General features: G+C 32.8%; 1 protein-coding gene across 4 annotated transcripts in view; it reads left to right on the forward strand.

Moving 5' to 3' along the window:
- The window catches only part of LOC114333928 (protein rolling stone), a 328,655-nt gene that overhangs the window by 266,844 nt on the left and 43,549 nt on the right, over positions 1-18,262 (forward strand). For all 4 annotated transcript variants that reach the window (XM_050641220.1, XM_028283925.2, XM_028283927.2 and 1 more), the window contains exon 2: positions 2,999-3,112. In XM_050641220.1, coding sequence (XP_050497177.1) covers positions 3,026-3,112 — 87 coding nt within the window. In that variant the 5' untranslated portion in view covers positions 2,999-3,025. The remainder of the gene's footprint in view (positions 1-2,998; positions 3,113-18,262) is intronic.

Below are 18,262 nucleotides of genomic sequence, written 5' to 3' on the forward strand. Positions count from 1 at the left end.
TCTGGTTGGCGCACCGGGTTGGTTGACGCAGTGCAATTTTCTTAAAACTAAGAAACTTGGCAATCATGCGTTTACACCGGAGCACACTAGTTCGCTCCCGTGGTCAAAAACTCTTAAAGTTATATACTAGTTCGCTCCCATGGTTAATCTGATTAAGTATTTATCTACTAAGTTCTACGAGAATTAATATCGGCAAAATTGTTACTATGATCTTGGTATTTTATATGGAAATTATATAAAATATTACTTAGTTGTTACATGTTATTTATATGGCTAAGAGAGAGTTGAATTAGATTATTTAGTATAATATTCACTTCATTTTGGTAAATATTTTGAAAAATGTTAGTGATTGATCCAGAAATTTTATTAGAAATTTTGATTTTTAATGGCCGGAGCGAATTTACCTGTGACTCTTTTCTGTCGGGTATTAAAATCTGACCACCGGAGCGAACTAGTACATGCCCGTTTACACAAGTTCCAAGGCTCCCCAAAAAGCACACTCTCGGAAGGTAGTTTCAGTTTGGCGCGATAACCAATAGGGTACAGTGTACAGTTCTGTAGTTTTTTTACAATGATGAGTAAATTTTTATTATCATACATTTTTTATTCTAGAAATCCCATTTTTAAGGATAATAATTCGTTCTTTGTTTTTTATTGAAGCTTGGAACTACTACTATAAGATACAATCATTATATTTTCCAAAAATTAATTAATAATTTAATAGAGTCGATTTCCATAATATTCCAAACATGTGCTATGTGGCTAGTTGACGCATTCGATGAGGGGCTGGTTGACGCATGCGTCAACCTTCTCCGAGCATAAATAAATATAGTTTTACTGGTTTGACATTTTGCCTTATGAAATGCGTTCTTTTAAAAAGAAGTCCGAAAAGGGTAAAACTACACCAGATATTATGTTAAGAGCAGTTAGTGAGATAAAAAATATATGGAAAATCCATAACAGGAACTGCCAAAGAGAGAACCTTCAAGTTTTGAAAATCCCACAAAACTGTCAAACCAATACAACGAACAGCTGCAACCAGAGTGTTTAAAAGGCACTTAATGCTCACAAAAAATATTGAAAGATCTTTGAGCAAACCTGATGAAGGATCGAAGTTGTGCTCAAAGGAACTAAACCCTTCTAAAAGAAGGTCCGTTCCTTTTGAAACCACTACCAAAAGCAGCGACTAGAAATCAGGATGCAAAATATAAAAGAAGGAAGTGAGAGGCAGTAATTTTAACCGACACTCCAATCAAAAAAACCTCTTAAAGAAGTGTAAAATAATAGTAAAACTCTTAAAGAGAAGTATTTGCCCAGATAAGAAAGCAGAATCAAAGAAACGAAACAAAAGAAAAGTTGTTAAAAACATTGACTCGGAGGGTAAAGAATGCTTCTGTCTGTTTTTTTAGACACGTATCAAAATAGCGCTTCATAAGAAAATTGGATACAATGTACTAGTTGCAAAAAGTGGGCACACGAAAGTTTTGCTGATGATCCTGGATTTTTTTTATTTGCATAAATTGTAAAAACGACTAACTATCTGAAATTAAAGCTCAGATGTTACCTGGGGCATATTAGTAAAATACTTTAAACATTCATGCTTAAGTTAGCATTTTCAACCGATGTTTCCTTGACGATTTACTTGTACAGGGTTTTGACCACATATTTTTGTAAAATTATGTCTTGGTAGTTAGCATGTAAATTTCACGTGAGTATAATCTAAAACTTTTCTTAACCGTAGTCAAAATTTCAAAATCTTTGCATTATTTTACCAGGTTATATTCATTTTAGGTAAGCACTAATGATGATTGGTAAACCAATCGAAAACTAGTTATGTATTTGTGATGTTGCCCTTTTTAGGGATTTTAAATATACCCTTTTATAAAGGATTTTACTGTTTTTTGTATTACATGGTATACAGCCAACTACAGGAAAACTTTTTCCTTGTGGGGTTCTCTTTAATGTAAATTATAAGGTAATGTAAAATGTATAGTAACAAAATTGGCCCAATGTCAATAATCTTTTAGTTGAGACACAATAAACTAAAAAAAACGGAGGCTGTTTTTTAAGTTACCGCTGTATTTTTTATAAAATACTGCACTGACTTTTAACATTATGTAAAAAATAAAATTAATTTAAATACACAATATGTAAAATAATTCATAATAATTTATTATTTATAAACAAAATGCAATATTTACCAATCTCATTTACATTTTTAATTAATCTATTATCAATTTTCGCTACTGTATTTATAGCTTAACCTCATGTGTAAAGATAAGTAAAAATTGGCACAAAAAATCACCCGGATTGAGTTCACCTTCAAAATAAATGTACTTAATTTAAGCTAGTATATTTTTACATTTAAGCAATTGATGTCTAACACAGCTGGTGCCGAACCACAACCACCAAATTTGATACAAGGAGACCTTACACAATGTGCTTTAACGTAACACATCAATGCAATGTCAAGTGTTGCAAAAAAAAATAACTGATGCCTTGTGTGTATTCTAGTAATGAATAATGAGAATACTAAAAATAATTATTTACTAATAGACTAAGAGCTGGACAGAAAAAAATTGCTAATCATTTTTAACACCGTAAGAATCTGTAATTTGAATAATAAACCCAAAAGAAAACGTATGTATGAACACTATGCTAAAATTGAGTTTTATTTTTTAACCACATAGAATGTAAAAAAATTGAACTGTGGGAGTACCTTCACGAAGCTATCTTAACGGGGTACCCTTAAGATGGTGGGATGGTGGGATTTTCCACCATCGACCCATGTGCCACTGAAAATTGACGGCATATTGCTCATACGTTTCCTTTTAGGTTCTACTATTTAAGTTATATACTCTTACGGTGCCTAAAATGATTAGCAAATTTTTCCTATACGGCTCTTAGCCTATAACGATGTTGTATTACGACTGTTACATCTAAAAAATTGCAAGCTATATATATCGACTACACTTTGTAATTTAAATATTTTTTTCAGATACCTGTCCACTTACTGTGTTAAACTATGTTAACACCACTTTGGAGGGACCATTTTGCACCCAAAAACTTTTATTTACTTCATGATGATCCAAATGTATTTCTTACAAGCCAAGTAAGTGTTTGATTACTAAGTTATTTTCTTCTCCTAACAAAGCAAATGAAGCGGTATAGTTCAGGTAGCATGTTTAACAGACTTGTTTAACAGAGTGTACAAAACAGGAATCATACCAAAACAATGATTACTCTCCACCTTTTCTGCTATCCCTAAAAATAAAAATGCTAAAGATTGCAGTGAATACAGAACAATATCATTAATAAGTCACATTCTCAAATTATTCTTGAAAATAATACATGGTCGTATAATTAAAAAACGAAGAAAGAATAGATGATAGTCAGTTTGGGTTCAGAAACGGACTAGGAGCAAGAGGCGTTATTTGCTTTTAATGTGTTAGCTCAAAGATACATGGACATGAATGTGGATGTGCATGTTTGTTACGTTGATTTTGAGAAAGCATTTCACAAAGTAAGACATGAAAAATTAGTCCAAATTCTAAAGACCAAAAACATAGACAAAAGGGACTTACGAATACTAAAAAACCTTTACTGGAATCAAAGAGCACAAATTGTAATAGATAACGAACCCAGTCCAGAAATTGAAATCAGGAGAAGAGTTAGGCAGGGATGTATTATGTCTACATTACTCTTTAATGCATATAGTGAAGCCATTTTTGAAGAAGCATTACTATTTCAAAGTGAAGGAATAATTTAACGGAAGATCTATTAACAACATTAAGATATGCAAATGACACCATGATTATGGCAATCTCTGCTGAACAACTCCTACTACTAAACAAAACAAACAGTTTCTGTGAAGAATATAGACTAAAAATGAATATACAAAAGACCAAATACATGATAATAACTAAGGAAACAAACATACAAACAAGCATACATTTGGGAAATGTACCGATAGAAAGTGTTGATAGATACAAATACCTAGGAACCTGGATTTCAGAGAAAAATGATCAGACAACAGAAATAAGAACCAGAATAGAAATAGCAAGAAATGCGTTTGTAAAAATGAAAACAATTATCTGCAATAAAGACCTGAGCTTAGAACTGAGAGTAAGAGCGTTAAGATGCTACGTGTTCTCGATACTTCAATATGGACTTGAAAGCTGGACATTGAAGCAAGAACACATAACATACAGTCATTTGAAATGTGGTGTTACAGAAGGATGCTTAGAATAGCATGGACACAGAAGAAAACGACGAACACGGAAATATAGCGAGAAATAGGCAACGAATACGAAATAATAAACACAATAAAAATAAGAAAGTTACAATATCTTTTTTTTTTCATTTTATTAAGTGCAAATTTACAATCTACTCCAATTACAACACAGAGTATTTAGCAAATAGTAGAAAAGTCTTGAATCCTGGCATGCTTTGGGCACCATCCATCGATGGTTCTCCAATACACCTAATCAGTTAGGTCCTCTGGCCATATCCTTTTCAGTCTTCTTTCCACAAGTGGCGGCTGCTAGAGTTGTTGAATAGTTTGACTTTCATGGGCGAAATTTCTTTCTTGGGCTTTGTTTGCCTGTAGTTTAATAACATCTTCGATGAATGGTATCCCAAGGTCATTATGGATAGTTATATTGGAAACGTATCATGGTGCATTCGCTATCATGCGCAGCGTCTTTGATTGAAAAGTTTGCAGTATTTTAGTGTTGCTCGGTTTGCTGCAGCCCCATAACTCTATACCATAACTCCATATCGGCTTTAGTATAATTTTGTATAATAATACTTTGTTTTCTAATGATAACTGGGATCTTTTACCTAGCAGCCAATACATTTGTCTGACTTTTAAATTTAGTTGAGCTTTCTTGGTTTTGATATGGTTCTTCCATGTCAGCTTTCGGTCCAAATGGAGTCCCAGGTACTTGACATCTGATTTTAAGGGGATAGGAATGTTAATGTTGTTAATATGAACCTGTGGACAGTCGATCCTTCTTGTTGTGAACGTAATTTGTGAAGACTTTTCACCGTTTACTTTAATCTTCCATTTTGTTAACCATGTTTGAAGTGAATTTAAATAGTTTTGCAGTTTGTTAGAAGCTCTATCTGGGTTATTGTCTGATGTAAGGATTCCTGTATCGTCGGCAAATGTGGCCATAGTAATGTCATCATCAGCAGGTATATCAGCAGTGTAAAGGAGATAAAGGAAGGGACCGAGGACACTACCTTGACGTACTCCGGATTGTATAGGATGATATTTGGAAAGTGAGGTATTTACTTTGATTTGGAAAAATCGCTCGCTCAGATATGATTTTAATATCAGGTATATTTCATTAGGCATATTCTTTTTCACTTTATACAATAGGCCTTTATGCCACACCTTATCAAATGCCTTTTCCACATCAAGGAATACTGCCGCACACATTTTCTTTCCCTCTAAAGTTTCTTTTATATAATTTACAATCCTATGGCACTGCTGTATTGTTGAGTAGTTCTGTCGAAAGCCAAATTGATGGTCAAGTGTTATGTTATTTATGTTTATTCTTTCGAGAATTCGGACTAAAAGAAGTCTTTCGAAAATGTTTGAGATTATTGGTAGAAGGCTTATAGGACGATAGGAGGAGGGTTCTGTAGGCGGTTTGCCCGGTTTCGCAATCATAATTATTTGTGCATATTTCCATTGAATAGGAAAGTGACACAGTCTTATCATGCTGTTATATACAACAGTTAGCAGGACTATCGCTTTTCTAGGCAAATGCTTTAGTACATCACCATTAATTAAGTCATAACCTGGAGCCTTATGAGGGTTTATTTTATTTATCGCCTTCCAGATCTCTGTTGGTGTACATGGTTTCAGTGGTAGTGATAATTGACAAGGAGCGTCGAGAAATGTGTATACTTCTTCATCTTCAGCATTGACTTCTGTATGTAGACTAAATAACTGGGCGAGATGTTGTGCTAATGTGTTTGACTTTTCTTCATCAGTTTTTGCCCAGCTTAGATCCGATTTTCTAATTGGTGGAATATATGCTATTGGTCTCTTGAATTTTTTGGTCGCTTGCCATAATGAATGGTCATTAGGTGTTAGGTTGGAGATGTAATATTTAAAAGTCTCATTACGGGCCTGGATTAAAGCTGCACGCAGTTGATGTGTTAACCGATTTAATTGTATTTTATCCCGGGGATTCCTTGACCGCTGCCATTTGGCTCTAGCTCTTTTTTTTTCATTTAAAATTTCTTTAATTTGTAAAGGAATGTTATGATCATGGGTGGTAATTTTTTTTTCATCTGGAGTTGACTTTCATGCAGCATCTTGTATTATTTCTGTTAAATGTTGCACTGCTTTTTCTATTTCATGTGGTTCTTTAATTCGAAGTTTTAAGTTTATATTTGTGTTAATAATAGCTTGAAATTGTTCCCAGTTGGTTCTTTTATTGCAGAGTTTTGCCATAGGTTCCTTCCATATTACAGTTGTACTTAGTGTTATGATTATTGCGGTGTGATCTGAACTTAAATCAAGACTGGGTTCTATTTTGTAATGTATATTTGAGATACCTTTGATAACGGCAAAGTCTAGCAGGTCAGGAATCCTGTTTTGATCGGTCGGCCATACGTTGGCTGACCTGTCGAAAGGAAGTTTAAATTATTTCTCTGCGAGCACGCCAATAAATTTCGACCCTTTGGTAATATAAGCCTCGATCCCCATACGGTGTGTTTGTCCTTCCAGTCTCCAGCTGCTATCAATCGGGGTCCTAGTTCTTGAAAAAAGGTCTCGTATTCTTCAATTGAAATGGAGTGTCTAGGAGGACAGTAAATTGCTGCAATGGCAAGTGGCCAGTTACAATATTTGGGACACGTAATAAGGGGAGAGCGATATGAACTGCTAAGCCACGGAAAGATAAGAGGCGGAAGGAGTCTAGGAAGAAGAAGAGTGTCACGGTTGAAGAATTTAAGGGACTGGTTTAAATGCAGTTCTATAGAACTCTTCAGAGCAGCGGTAGATAAAGTAAAGATAGTGATTATGATATCCAACCTCCGAATAGGAGACGGCACTTAAAGAATAAGTTCAGGGAAATAAGCAAAAACTGTTTGTGACATAGGCCTCTCTGATAAGAATCTATACGTTTCCTGCAGTGGATTTCTTAATTAATTATTAACAAATTGGTGCAAAAAGAGTAAATTTTTTAGTTTTTTCGTCTATCAGCAAAAAGTGAAGCATTTGAAACAAGTTTGGGAGTAAGAAACCCATAAGCTATATAAAAATTTTTAAAATGGTGGTTTCTTAATATTTCTATCTTCTATCCTTAGTTGTTGTTGCTTAGAAAATTGTAAAATCAGTAAAAAATTTCGGTTTTTGTATAAGTGTTAATAGCTTTTTTTTTAAATGAACGTAGAGCTTTCAGATTGAACAGAATATTGGGTAATGTGATGTTTAAAATATTCTCAAAATTTTAAAGTGATTGGTCAAATTGTTTAAAAGTTATTCTATTTGTTTATACCAAATTAAATTTTTTGTAACAATGTAATTCAGAAAATCATGAAGTTACAGTAATTCTAAGTTATTAAAGAAGAAGGTTTATTCTAATAATATTATTTAAAAAAAAATGAAGCATTTTAAATATTAAAAATCATTTTGGAAAAACATGTAGATTTTTGGCTTATAAATAATTAGAATAACTTTTTAACCATTACGGACAGGAAAATTATTTTTTTAATATTTGGAAAGCTGGCATTCTTTAACAAATTTAAAAAGAAAAAAGTATAAAAATAAATGAATCAGATTAAATCAAATTATTAGAAGAAATTTTACTAAGTAGCAACATTTTTGTTTACTTTATTATTATTTTGTATTTTGAAAACGACGTCCGATCTGGACATCGAAACGTTAATAAAATCATTCTTTTAGTTAAATTGTGGCTAATTTCCCATTTAGAATAGTTAATTTCAAAAATGCCACAAATAAATAGCTTCAGAACAACATTAAGAAAAAAGTTGTTCTAGGAGAATTTAGGTCGAAATTAGTCCCTTTTTTTAACCTTTGTTTTTAACAATAAAGAGATCTAACTAGTGCTATTTGAAAGAACATAGTATAAAGTTTTAATGTGCTAAAGGCTATAGCGCGATAAGATGGTCAAAAATGCCCACGCACCGATCACTTATGTTTTCGATAAAGGGTATAAAATCATGCAAATTTTTAGCTTCCCAGAGGTCCTAGAACCTCTTAAATCGGGAAAAGAAGAATTTTTGGGTTTTATTTTTTTTGTGAGCGCAGTTTTATTTTAAAAAATCTGAAAAAATTCAGAAGGATGTATCTTTTGAACACAAAACAGCCTGATTTTTTTCAGAATTTTGTAATAAAAAATTAGCTCAGGAAAATTTTTTGAAATTTTCAAAAATTTTTTAGGTTACGATAATATGATTTAGCAACTCTTAAATAGTATTTTTTTGTGTATTTTTTGTCGTTCTTTTGAATGACAGAAACAGAATTTTCAATATCTGAGCGGAAAGAACGAAAAAATTGAAAAAACCGTTTTTTGGCTGTCTCGAGATGCATCTCGGGACTGCCAATTTTAGGATTTAGGATCCTGACTACAACAACTGAAAAAAAAACTAAAAGTGTGAGTTTTGTCATAGAATTTGGTATATGAAGTTATAATAATATTTGGAACAGCTTTTTCAAATAACGTTTTTCGATATCTCTAACGCGAGGCAAATCGAATCGCATATCGGAAATTCACCCTGTCTGTGGATACGCAAAATTTTAATTTCAGTTGACTATTTTAAAAATTGTGAACCATCAATCTTTATGACTGTGCCAAATTTCAAATCTGTATCTATTTTGATAGCCGAAATATAGGGGTGTTTTCATCTTAAATGCGACACACTGTATATTATCAATTTGATAATTTATTGCAACTAATATAGTCATATTTTTTATACCTGGAATCAAATATACATTCAAAATACTGACTAATTCACTAATTTTATCGAAAACAGTTCAAATTGATTGCAATGAAGTATTGAACCAATTTTATATTATCATTAAGATTATTATAATATACAGAGTGAGTTTTATGTATGGACCCCCAAATATCTGGGAAATGGCTTGCACGATTTTTATAGATTTTGGTGGGTAGGGGTTTTCTAATGCAGCCGATATTATAGTGATAGTTACATTGTAGTCAGATCTTCCGTTTTATTGAAAATCTAATTACTTTTCTTATTTTAAATGGAATACCCTATATATTTTTTGCGTTTTGAAGTCCTTAAGAAATACTGATTATTTTTAATGTTATATTCCCTATACCTAAACGCCATAATTTTGGAGTTATTGCTACATTTATTTAAACAAAAATTTTAAACAAATTATAAAAATCAATTTTTTTTGGCCCGTGTAGACATTATTTTGCGTTCTTTGGACCATTGAAAACAAAAAAATCATTTTGTAATTTTTCTCTAAAGTTAATCGTTTTCGAGTTATAAACAATTTAAAACTGAAAAAAATCGAATAATGACGATTTTCAAGGTTCAAAAACACAAATCAAAAATATTATTTTTGAAACTGCGAAATAGAAAATTTCAAGATAAAGCCTTATTTCATGAGCTACCAATAAGTAATTTGAGCTTGTTTCATTCTAAAATATTGTTTTTTAGTTGTTAATATATTTTTTTATTTATTAAACACCAATAAGATGCTTAAGGACATTACAATCTGATCAAATAATGTGATCAATGAGCAACTTATTTCTAACCTAAATTACTACTAAAAAACTTAAGACTAAGGACAAACTCGATAGTACCCCCTAGGTTCTGTTAATATATTGCACAAATTTTAACGTGTACCATCACTTGCACCGTGCACTATTTTTCACTTAACTAACTCGAAGAGTTTCTTCCTCTTGAGTCTTCTAGCTAGATCCGTGTTGTCGAGGAGCTGGATGGCCTCAACATTGACGTGTTGAAGAAGTCGTTGTTCGTGACTCTTAATGTTGTTCTGAAGCTATTTCCTTGTGGCATTTTTATGATTAATTATTTATATGGGAAATAAGCCACAATTAAAATGAAAAAAATAATTTTATTAACGTTTCGACGCCCAAATCGGGTGCCGTTGTCAAAATACAAAATACTACTAATGGAAACAAAAATGTTGTTGCTTAGTAAAAAAATTCTTCTAATAATTTATTTAATTTGACTCATTTATATCGGAAATTCAGATACATATGATACATTTTAAAGTAGAAGACTTTAAAATGATATTGCCAATATTTATGAGTTGCGTTCCTGGGACGACTTTACTGAAAGATAGTTCATTCGATTACATGAAATCAACCCCAACTCAAGAATATCCGTCACAAAAAAAATCATAGCATGTGATCTGTCTTTAAAAAGACAACCACATGCAACGGTGACATTAAAATTCTAGTGTTAGAGATCTCATAATAAATCACGAGGGAAAACCAGGAAAAACCTCGTGATACTATCCCGACATCGTAAGTATTTGGTCTTAAATTTAAATTACTCTCAAAATTAATACCAAATTCTGACTTTACTATAATTTTGTTTAAATTATAAATAATATCAATAATATATGGATATATAAGTAATACTAAAATATAAAATATGTACTAACTCGACTATTGACTTATTAATTGTGGTATTTTCTTTCTATTGACTTCCTCTTTCAGTATGGGTATCCACATCCTACTGCATTCCACCGAGGAATTTGCGACACAATTGGTTTCGTTTAGCATAATTAGAGCCGCTTCTTTGATTTTTCTCTTTTTACTATCTGTTTCTTTCAGGACTATACTTGAATCTCTCCACTAAACTCTATGTTCATTATCCCATGCGTGTTGACATATTTGAGATCTATCAAACTCTCTATTTTTAATATAAGATTGATGTTCACTTATTCTAACGTTTAATGGTCTTGATGTTTCACCTATATAAAACTGTTCGCATTCACAAGGTATTTTATAAATACAATTCTTTGTCCTTTCTTGTTCATTGTTAGGTTTAGTCTTAGATAGAATAGATCTCAATGTGTTGTTTGTTTTGAATGTTGTTGAAATGTTGAATTTATTTCCTATTGTTTTAAGTTTCTCGGATAGTCCTTTTATGTATGGTATTGATATTTTCCTCGTATTATTTCTTGTGAATGTTGTAGGATCCCGTTCTATGTTGTTCTGTTCCATTCGATCCAATCTTGACAATTCCTTATTTATAAACGATAAAGGATAATCATTTCTTAATAAAACAGATGTTAAGAATTGTTTTTCTTCTAAAAATGAATTTTCGTTAGAACAAGTAATTTTGGCTCTATCATATAAGGATTTTATGATTCCCTTTTTAACGCTGATGTTGTGATTTGATTTGTAATTGAGATATCTGTTGGTATGTGTTGGTTTTCTATACACTTGAGTCTCATATCCAGTATCCTTCTTTGAGACTAAAACATCGAGGAATGGCAGGGTGTTATTATGTTCCTTTTCCATTGTAAATTTTATTGTCTCTTCTTGATCGTTTATAATATTCAGGAATGTATCCAACAATTCTGATCTATGAGGCCATATTGAAAACACATCATCTACATATCTCCACCATACAGTGGGTTTTAAATTTTGTTTAGAAATGATATTAGTTTCGAAATCCTCCATAAATATATTAGCCAATAATGGAGATAAAGAGGAGCCCATTGCTAGACCAAAATTTTGTTTATAAAATTCATTATTTAGTTGAAAATAGGTATTATTAGTACATAATGTCAATAACTCCATTATAGCTGATACATTTAGTTTTGTCCTATTTGTCAATGTATCATCATTCTCTAATTTCGTTTTGATTATGTTTAAAGTTTTATCTAATGGCACATTTGTAAATAAACTGTTTATGTCAAAACTTACTAAAGTATTATTTGGATTAAACTCAATAGTTGATAATTTGTTTAAAAAATGTTTTGTATTTTTTTTATAAATGTGTCATCATTATTAGCAAATGGTTTTATAATGTTTAATAAAAATTTTGATAGTTCACTACAAGGAGAACTGATGGTACTACAAATGGGTCTAAGTGGTATGTTCGCTTTATGAATTTTCGGCACTCCATAAAAATGTGGTGACTTACTGCAGCGGTTCCCAACCTCTTTTCACTGCCGTACCCCTTGAGATAAATTTATTTCAAATTGTACCCCCAAGAAAAAAAAGTTGCAAGAACATTAATCATGGAAAGTAAATATTTACGCAAGAGTTTTTTTTTTATCTTTCATTTGACAATAAAGTTATTGTTCCAAAATTAGGCTTATATATGTTTCTAGTAAACTTAGTAAATTCTAAATACCAACTGTAAAAAATAATAACAAAGTAAATACAATATTTCTTATCACAAAAATCTACTAGAATTAGCAAATAAGTTTATTGAAAAAAAAAAGAAATCAAAATTATTCTTAAAACAAGTCAAAACTGTTTTAGTGTGACCCTTGGGCCTGTTTTGTTGCACATAATATTTTGAAATCAATATCAAAGGTTGATAAATACACTCTTAAATCAGGACTTGCATTTAGCTTATTCCTATACTTATTCTTAATGAAATCATAGGAAGAGAACGATCTCTCAACTAGTTCTGTGTTTGTAAAAGGAAGTAAAACCAGAAGGGCTTTTGTGGCTAAGGGTCCATATTCATCCCTAATGCTCACCCAGAATTGTCCAAGGGGTTTCTTCTTGAACTCGGATTTCAAGGAGGAGTCACTTAAAAGTTCTAGGAGCTTTTCCATCTCATGAACGGTCAATGTAGCAGTCTTGACGTTTTCTTCATTGAAAGGATCTGCAATCCAGTTCTCTCCGTCACCTCGTTTAGGAAAATACTGAACACCTGACGAAAACAGCAGCAAAATTGAAAACACGCAACAATATAATACAGAAACTCTGCGGCACTACATGGGGGTCCACAGCATCAACATTAAGATCCTCTGCTCTTGGCCTGATATATCCGGTGGCAGAATACTGTGCTCCAGTGTGGCTAAATAGCAGGCATACCCACCTGGTCGACACCCAACTAAACCGTACTATGCGTATGATAACAGGCACAATTAAGCCCACCCCTACAATGTGGCTACCTACCCTTAGTAATATAGCACCACCCAACCTACGCCGCGAACATGCATTGGTTAAAGAATATAACAAAATAATGGACAGTCGCCAGCTTCTAGTCCACAACGACATCCCCGATATTCTTGGAAACCGTCTCCGATCCAGGTTACCCCCTCTACAATCTGCTCAAGCGCTGCAGCAATCCAACTTTGACTTAAATACCCGATGGAGAGAAGATTGGGAAAGTAGGACAGATCCGCATTACCATAGTCTACCGGACATCATAGGGAAACCTGGCGAATTTGAACGTCCCCGTAAGATTTGGGCAGCCCTTAATCGAATTCGAACAAACTGTGGAAGATGCGCCGACTCCCTCCACAGATGGGGTAAACTCCCCTCGCCTTCTTGTGACTGCGGCGCTGCAAGACAGACGATCAGTCACATTGTTCAGGACTGCCCACGCAGAGCATACACAGGCGACCCTATAGACTTTGTAATGGCAACCGAAGGGTCAATCGAATATATAAAAAAATTGGACATCTGTTTGTGATGCATTGTATAATGCATAAATCTAAATATATTCTGTGATATACTTAAGCCATACGCTAAATAAATAGGAAAATACTTTCTAAAAGAGTCCTTCAGGTTTGTCAAATGTGTCACTATTTGATGTTTCACTTTGTCAGATATGGGCAGATTATTGTCACTCAAGAAATCATGAAGCGTGCCAAAAACTTCAGCTTGATTATTTTGAATACAGGTTTTCCAAAAATCAATTTTCTTCAGCATGGATTCAATTTTGTCAGCAACTTTGAATACTGTAATTGAGCTGTTCTGTAACTCTAAGTTGAGTTTATTGGTCTGAGAAAAAATGTCAGCTAAATAAGCAAGCTTTTGAAGCCAGTCACTATCATGAAACTTGGAGGCTAAATAAAAAGGATGCTCTTCAAAAAATACTTGCAGTTCATGTCTGAGTTCAAAAAGTCTTGTAAGAAACTTCCCGCGAGATAGCCACCTTACTTCCTTGTGCAAAAGCAACGTGGAGTGAATGCCACCCATACCTTCACAAAGCACTTTGAACAGTCTGGAGTTTGTTGCATTGGCTTTAACAAAGTTGACTACTTTAACTGCTTCATTGAGAACATCATTCAAAGAAGACGGCAACTTTTTGGCTGCAAGACTCTGTCTGTGGATGCAACAATGGCTCCATGCTACGTGGGGGGCCACTTCTTTTACGCGCCCTTGAAGACCGATATATATGCCAGACATCGATTTTCCTCCGTCAGTGCATATACCACACAATTTACCCCAGTCTATTTCTTTTTCACAGAAGTAGCTATAAATCACATTGAACACATCTTCCCCTGTAGTACGCTCAGTTAATGCATGGCACAGCAACAGATTTTCTTCAAACTCCTTGTTGGGATTTACATACCTAGCATTAACAAGTAAGATTGTTAGGGCAGCAATGTCCGTACTTTCATCAACTTGGATGGAAAAAAAATCACTGTCTTTTAATTGCTGAATAACTTTTTCTTCAATGTACTTAGAAATGTCTTGAATTCGCCGTGAAACTGTTATGTGTTGTTTGACAGCGGGATGGAGTTCACCTTACGAACAAAGTCCTGACCAAACATACACTGAACAGCATCTTTTATACAAGGGGCTATCAAATCCTCACCTATTGTGTGGTTTTTACCGCTTTTTGCAATATGGTAGCTAATTTTGAAAGAGGTTTCCACAGCATTTTCATTATCTCTATTAACTGATGCGAAATAAGAAGAAACCACGCCATCTTTCCCATAATTTTTTGAAAGTCGTTCAAAATAGGTAATTTCTTTATTTTTGTGCTGGGCGTCTTTGGATTCAAGGTGGCGCAAAAGTAAATAAGGTTTCATGCTACCATTACCTAAAACTTCTCCACAAACAACACATAGTGGGTTTTTACTTTCCTCCTCTCCAGTAAACGAAAAGCCATATTTCAAGTACTCATTTGAATATTTTCGTTTCTTTGAGGAAGTTCCAGTACTAGTACTAGATTTCTGAGGTTTACTATCACTGGTACTCACATAAGAAGAATGTTCTGCTGCTGAGTCCCGGGACGTACTAGGCTTGCTAAGCACCTGACTTGCCGGATCAGTCTGATTTGTTTTAAGCGATCCAGTTTTTAACCACTTTTCCATCTTCTTGATTACAGTTAAATCGTTTACAAATCAGTCAAAAACTAACACGCACAATAAGCAAGTAAAAAGTAAACTGAACATAAAATCACGTAATGATTTATCACGTAACTTACGACAAACACATAAAGTCCGCCATTACCAAATATTTTCGGCGTACCCCCAACCAGGTCGTTGCGTACCCCTAGGGGTACGCGTACCCCAAGTTGGGAACCGCTGACTTACTGTAATGAGGTGTCATTAATTTTCTTTGATAGTATGTTAGATCATTTTTAAATTTGAATAAAGTTCTATAGATTTTGTTTTCCAGTGTTTTCGTTGGATCCTTCGTTAATTTGGTATAAGGTCCATTTGTAATTAGATCTGTAATTTTGTCCTCATATTGTATTTTATTCATTATTACAGTTGCATTGCCTTTATCCGCTGGTAGGATTGTTATGGAGTCATCATTTCTTAAAGTTTTTAAAGCTTTCATTTCCTCTTTGCTGATGTTCTGTTCAATTTGATTAGACTTTTCCAATTCAAGTTTACATAGTACCCTATATTGTTCTTTTTCGTGAGTTGGTAGACACTGGGATATTTTCTCCACTGAGCTGATTATGTCTAATTTTGGAATAGATGGATGAGTAACAGCATAGTTTAAACCTTTTGACAATACCAAATTTTCCGTTGCATTTAAATGTCTATTTGATAGATTGACAACTGTCGCTAATATGTCATTATTTCTATTTAGGTTATCAAAAGTATGTAGACTATTTTGTTCTAAAAGATTATTAAATTTATTTAAATGTATATTTCTTTGTTTCTGATATGAATTTTCATAAATTATTTGTAAACTAAAAATAATTCGATCAAAATCAGAATTTGATATCATTCCGAAAAGCAAATTTTCAATACTTACGATGTCTTGTTCTATAAAAAATAAATTTGACCTGTGAAATTGCAACCTTTCCCGGATCATCGACAAACTGGCTCTATGTAGAATATTTTGGAGTCTTCTGCTTGAGTATGCTGGCCGTAACCTCAAGCCCTTTGGTATTATGTTGTTATCTCCACTGTATGGTGGAGATATGTAGATGATGTGTTTTCAATATGGCCTCATAGATCAGAATTGTTGGATACAAATAGGAAATTGGAAACCTTCTACGAGAAACTGGCACATTGTCAAAATTCAATAAAATTTTTAAGAAGATGTAGAAATAACAACATAATACCAAAGGGCTTGAGGTTACGGCCAGCATACTCAAGCAGAAGACTCCAAAATATTCTACATAGAGCCAGTTTGTCGATGATCCGGGAAAGGTTGCAATTTCACAGGTCAAATTTATTTTTTATAGAACAAGACATCGTAAGTATTGAAGATTTGCTTTTCGGAATGATATCAAATTCTGATTTTGATCGAATTATTTTTAGTTTACAAATAATTTATGAAAATTCATATCAGAAACAAAGAAATATACATTTAAATAAATTTAATAATCTTTTAGAACAAAATAGTCTACATACTTTTGATAACCTAAATAGAAATAATGACATATTAGCGACAGTTGTCAATCTATCAAATAGACATTTAAATGCAACGGAAAATTTGGTATTGTCAAAAGGTTTAAACTATGCTGTTACTCATCCATCTATTCCAAAATTAGACATAATCAGCTCAGTGGAGAAAATATCCCAGTGTCTACCAACTCACGAAAAAGAACAATATAGGGTACTATGTAAACTTGAATTGGAAAAGTCTAATCAAATTGAACAGAACATCAGCAAAGAGGAAATGAAAGCTTTAAAAACTTTAAGAAATGATGACTCCATAACAATCCTACCAGCGGATAAAGGCAATGCAACTGTAATAATGAATAAAATACAATATGAGGACAAAATTACAGATCTAATTACAAATGGACCTTATACCAAATTAACGAAGGATCCAACGAAAACACTGGAAAACAAAATCTATAGAACTTTATTCAAATTTAAAAATGATCTAACATACTATCAAAGAAAATTAATGACACCTGATTACAGTAAGTCACCACATTTTTATGGAGTGCCGAAAATTCATAAAGCGAACATACCACTTAGACCCATTTGTAGTACCATCAGTTCTCCTTGTAGTGAACTATCAAAATTTTTATTAAACATTATAAAACCATTTGCTAATAATGATGACACATTTATAAAAAAAATACAAAACATTTTTTAAACAAATTATCAACTATTGAGTTTAATCCAAATAATACTTTAGTAAGTTTTGACATAAACAGTTTATTTACAAATGTGCCATTAGATAAAACTTTAAACATAATCAAAACGAAATTAGAGAATGATGATACATTGACAAATAGGACAAAACTAAATGTATCAGCTATAATGGAGTTATTGACATTATGTACTAATAATACCTATTTTCAACTAAATAATGAATTTTATAAACAAAATTTTGGTCTAGCAATGGGCTCCTCTTTATCTCCATTATTGGCTAATATATTTATGGAGGATTTCGAAACTAATATCATTTCTAAACAAAATTTAAAACCCACTGTATGGTGGAGATATGTAGATGATGTGTTTTCAATATGGCCTCATAGATCAGAATTGTTGGATACATTCCTGAATATTATAAACGATCAAGAAGAGACAATAAAATTTACAATGGAAAAGGAATATAATAACACCCTGCCATTCCTCGATGTTTTAGTCTCAAAGAAGGATACTGGATATGAGACTCAAGTGTATAGAAAACCAACACATACCAACAGATATCTCAATTACAAATCAAATCACAACATCAGCGTTAAAAAGGGAATCATAAAATCCTTATATGATAGAGCCAAAATTACTTGTTCTAACGAAAATTCATTTTTAGAAGAAAAACAATTCTTAACATCTGTTTTATTAAAAAATGATTATCCTTTATCGTTTATAAATAAGGAATTGTCAAGATTGGATCGAATGGAACAGAACAACATAGAACGG

The sequence above is a fragment of the Diabrotica virgifera genome, chromosome 10 (assembly GCF_917563875.1).
Source record: "Diabrotica virgifera virgifera chromosome 10, PGI_DIABVI_V3a".
Classification (NCBI taxonomy): Eukaryota; Metazoa; Arthropoda; class Insecta; order Coleoptera; family Chrysomelidae; genus Diabrotica; species Diabrotica virgifera.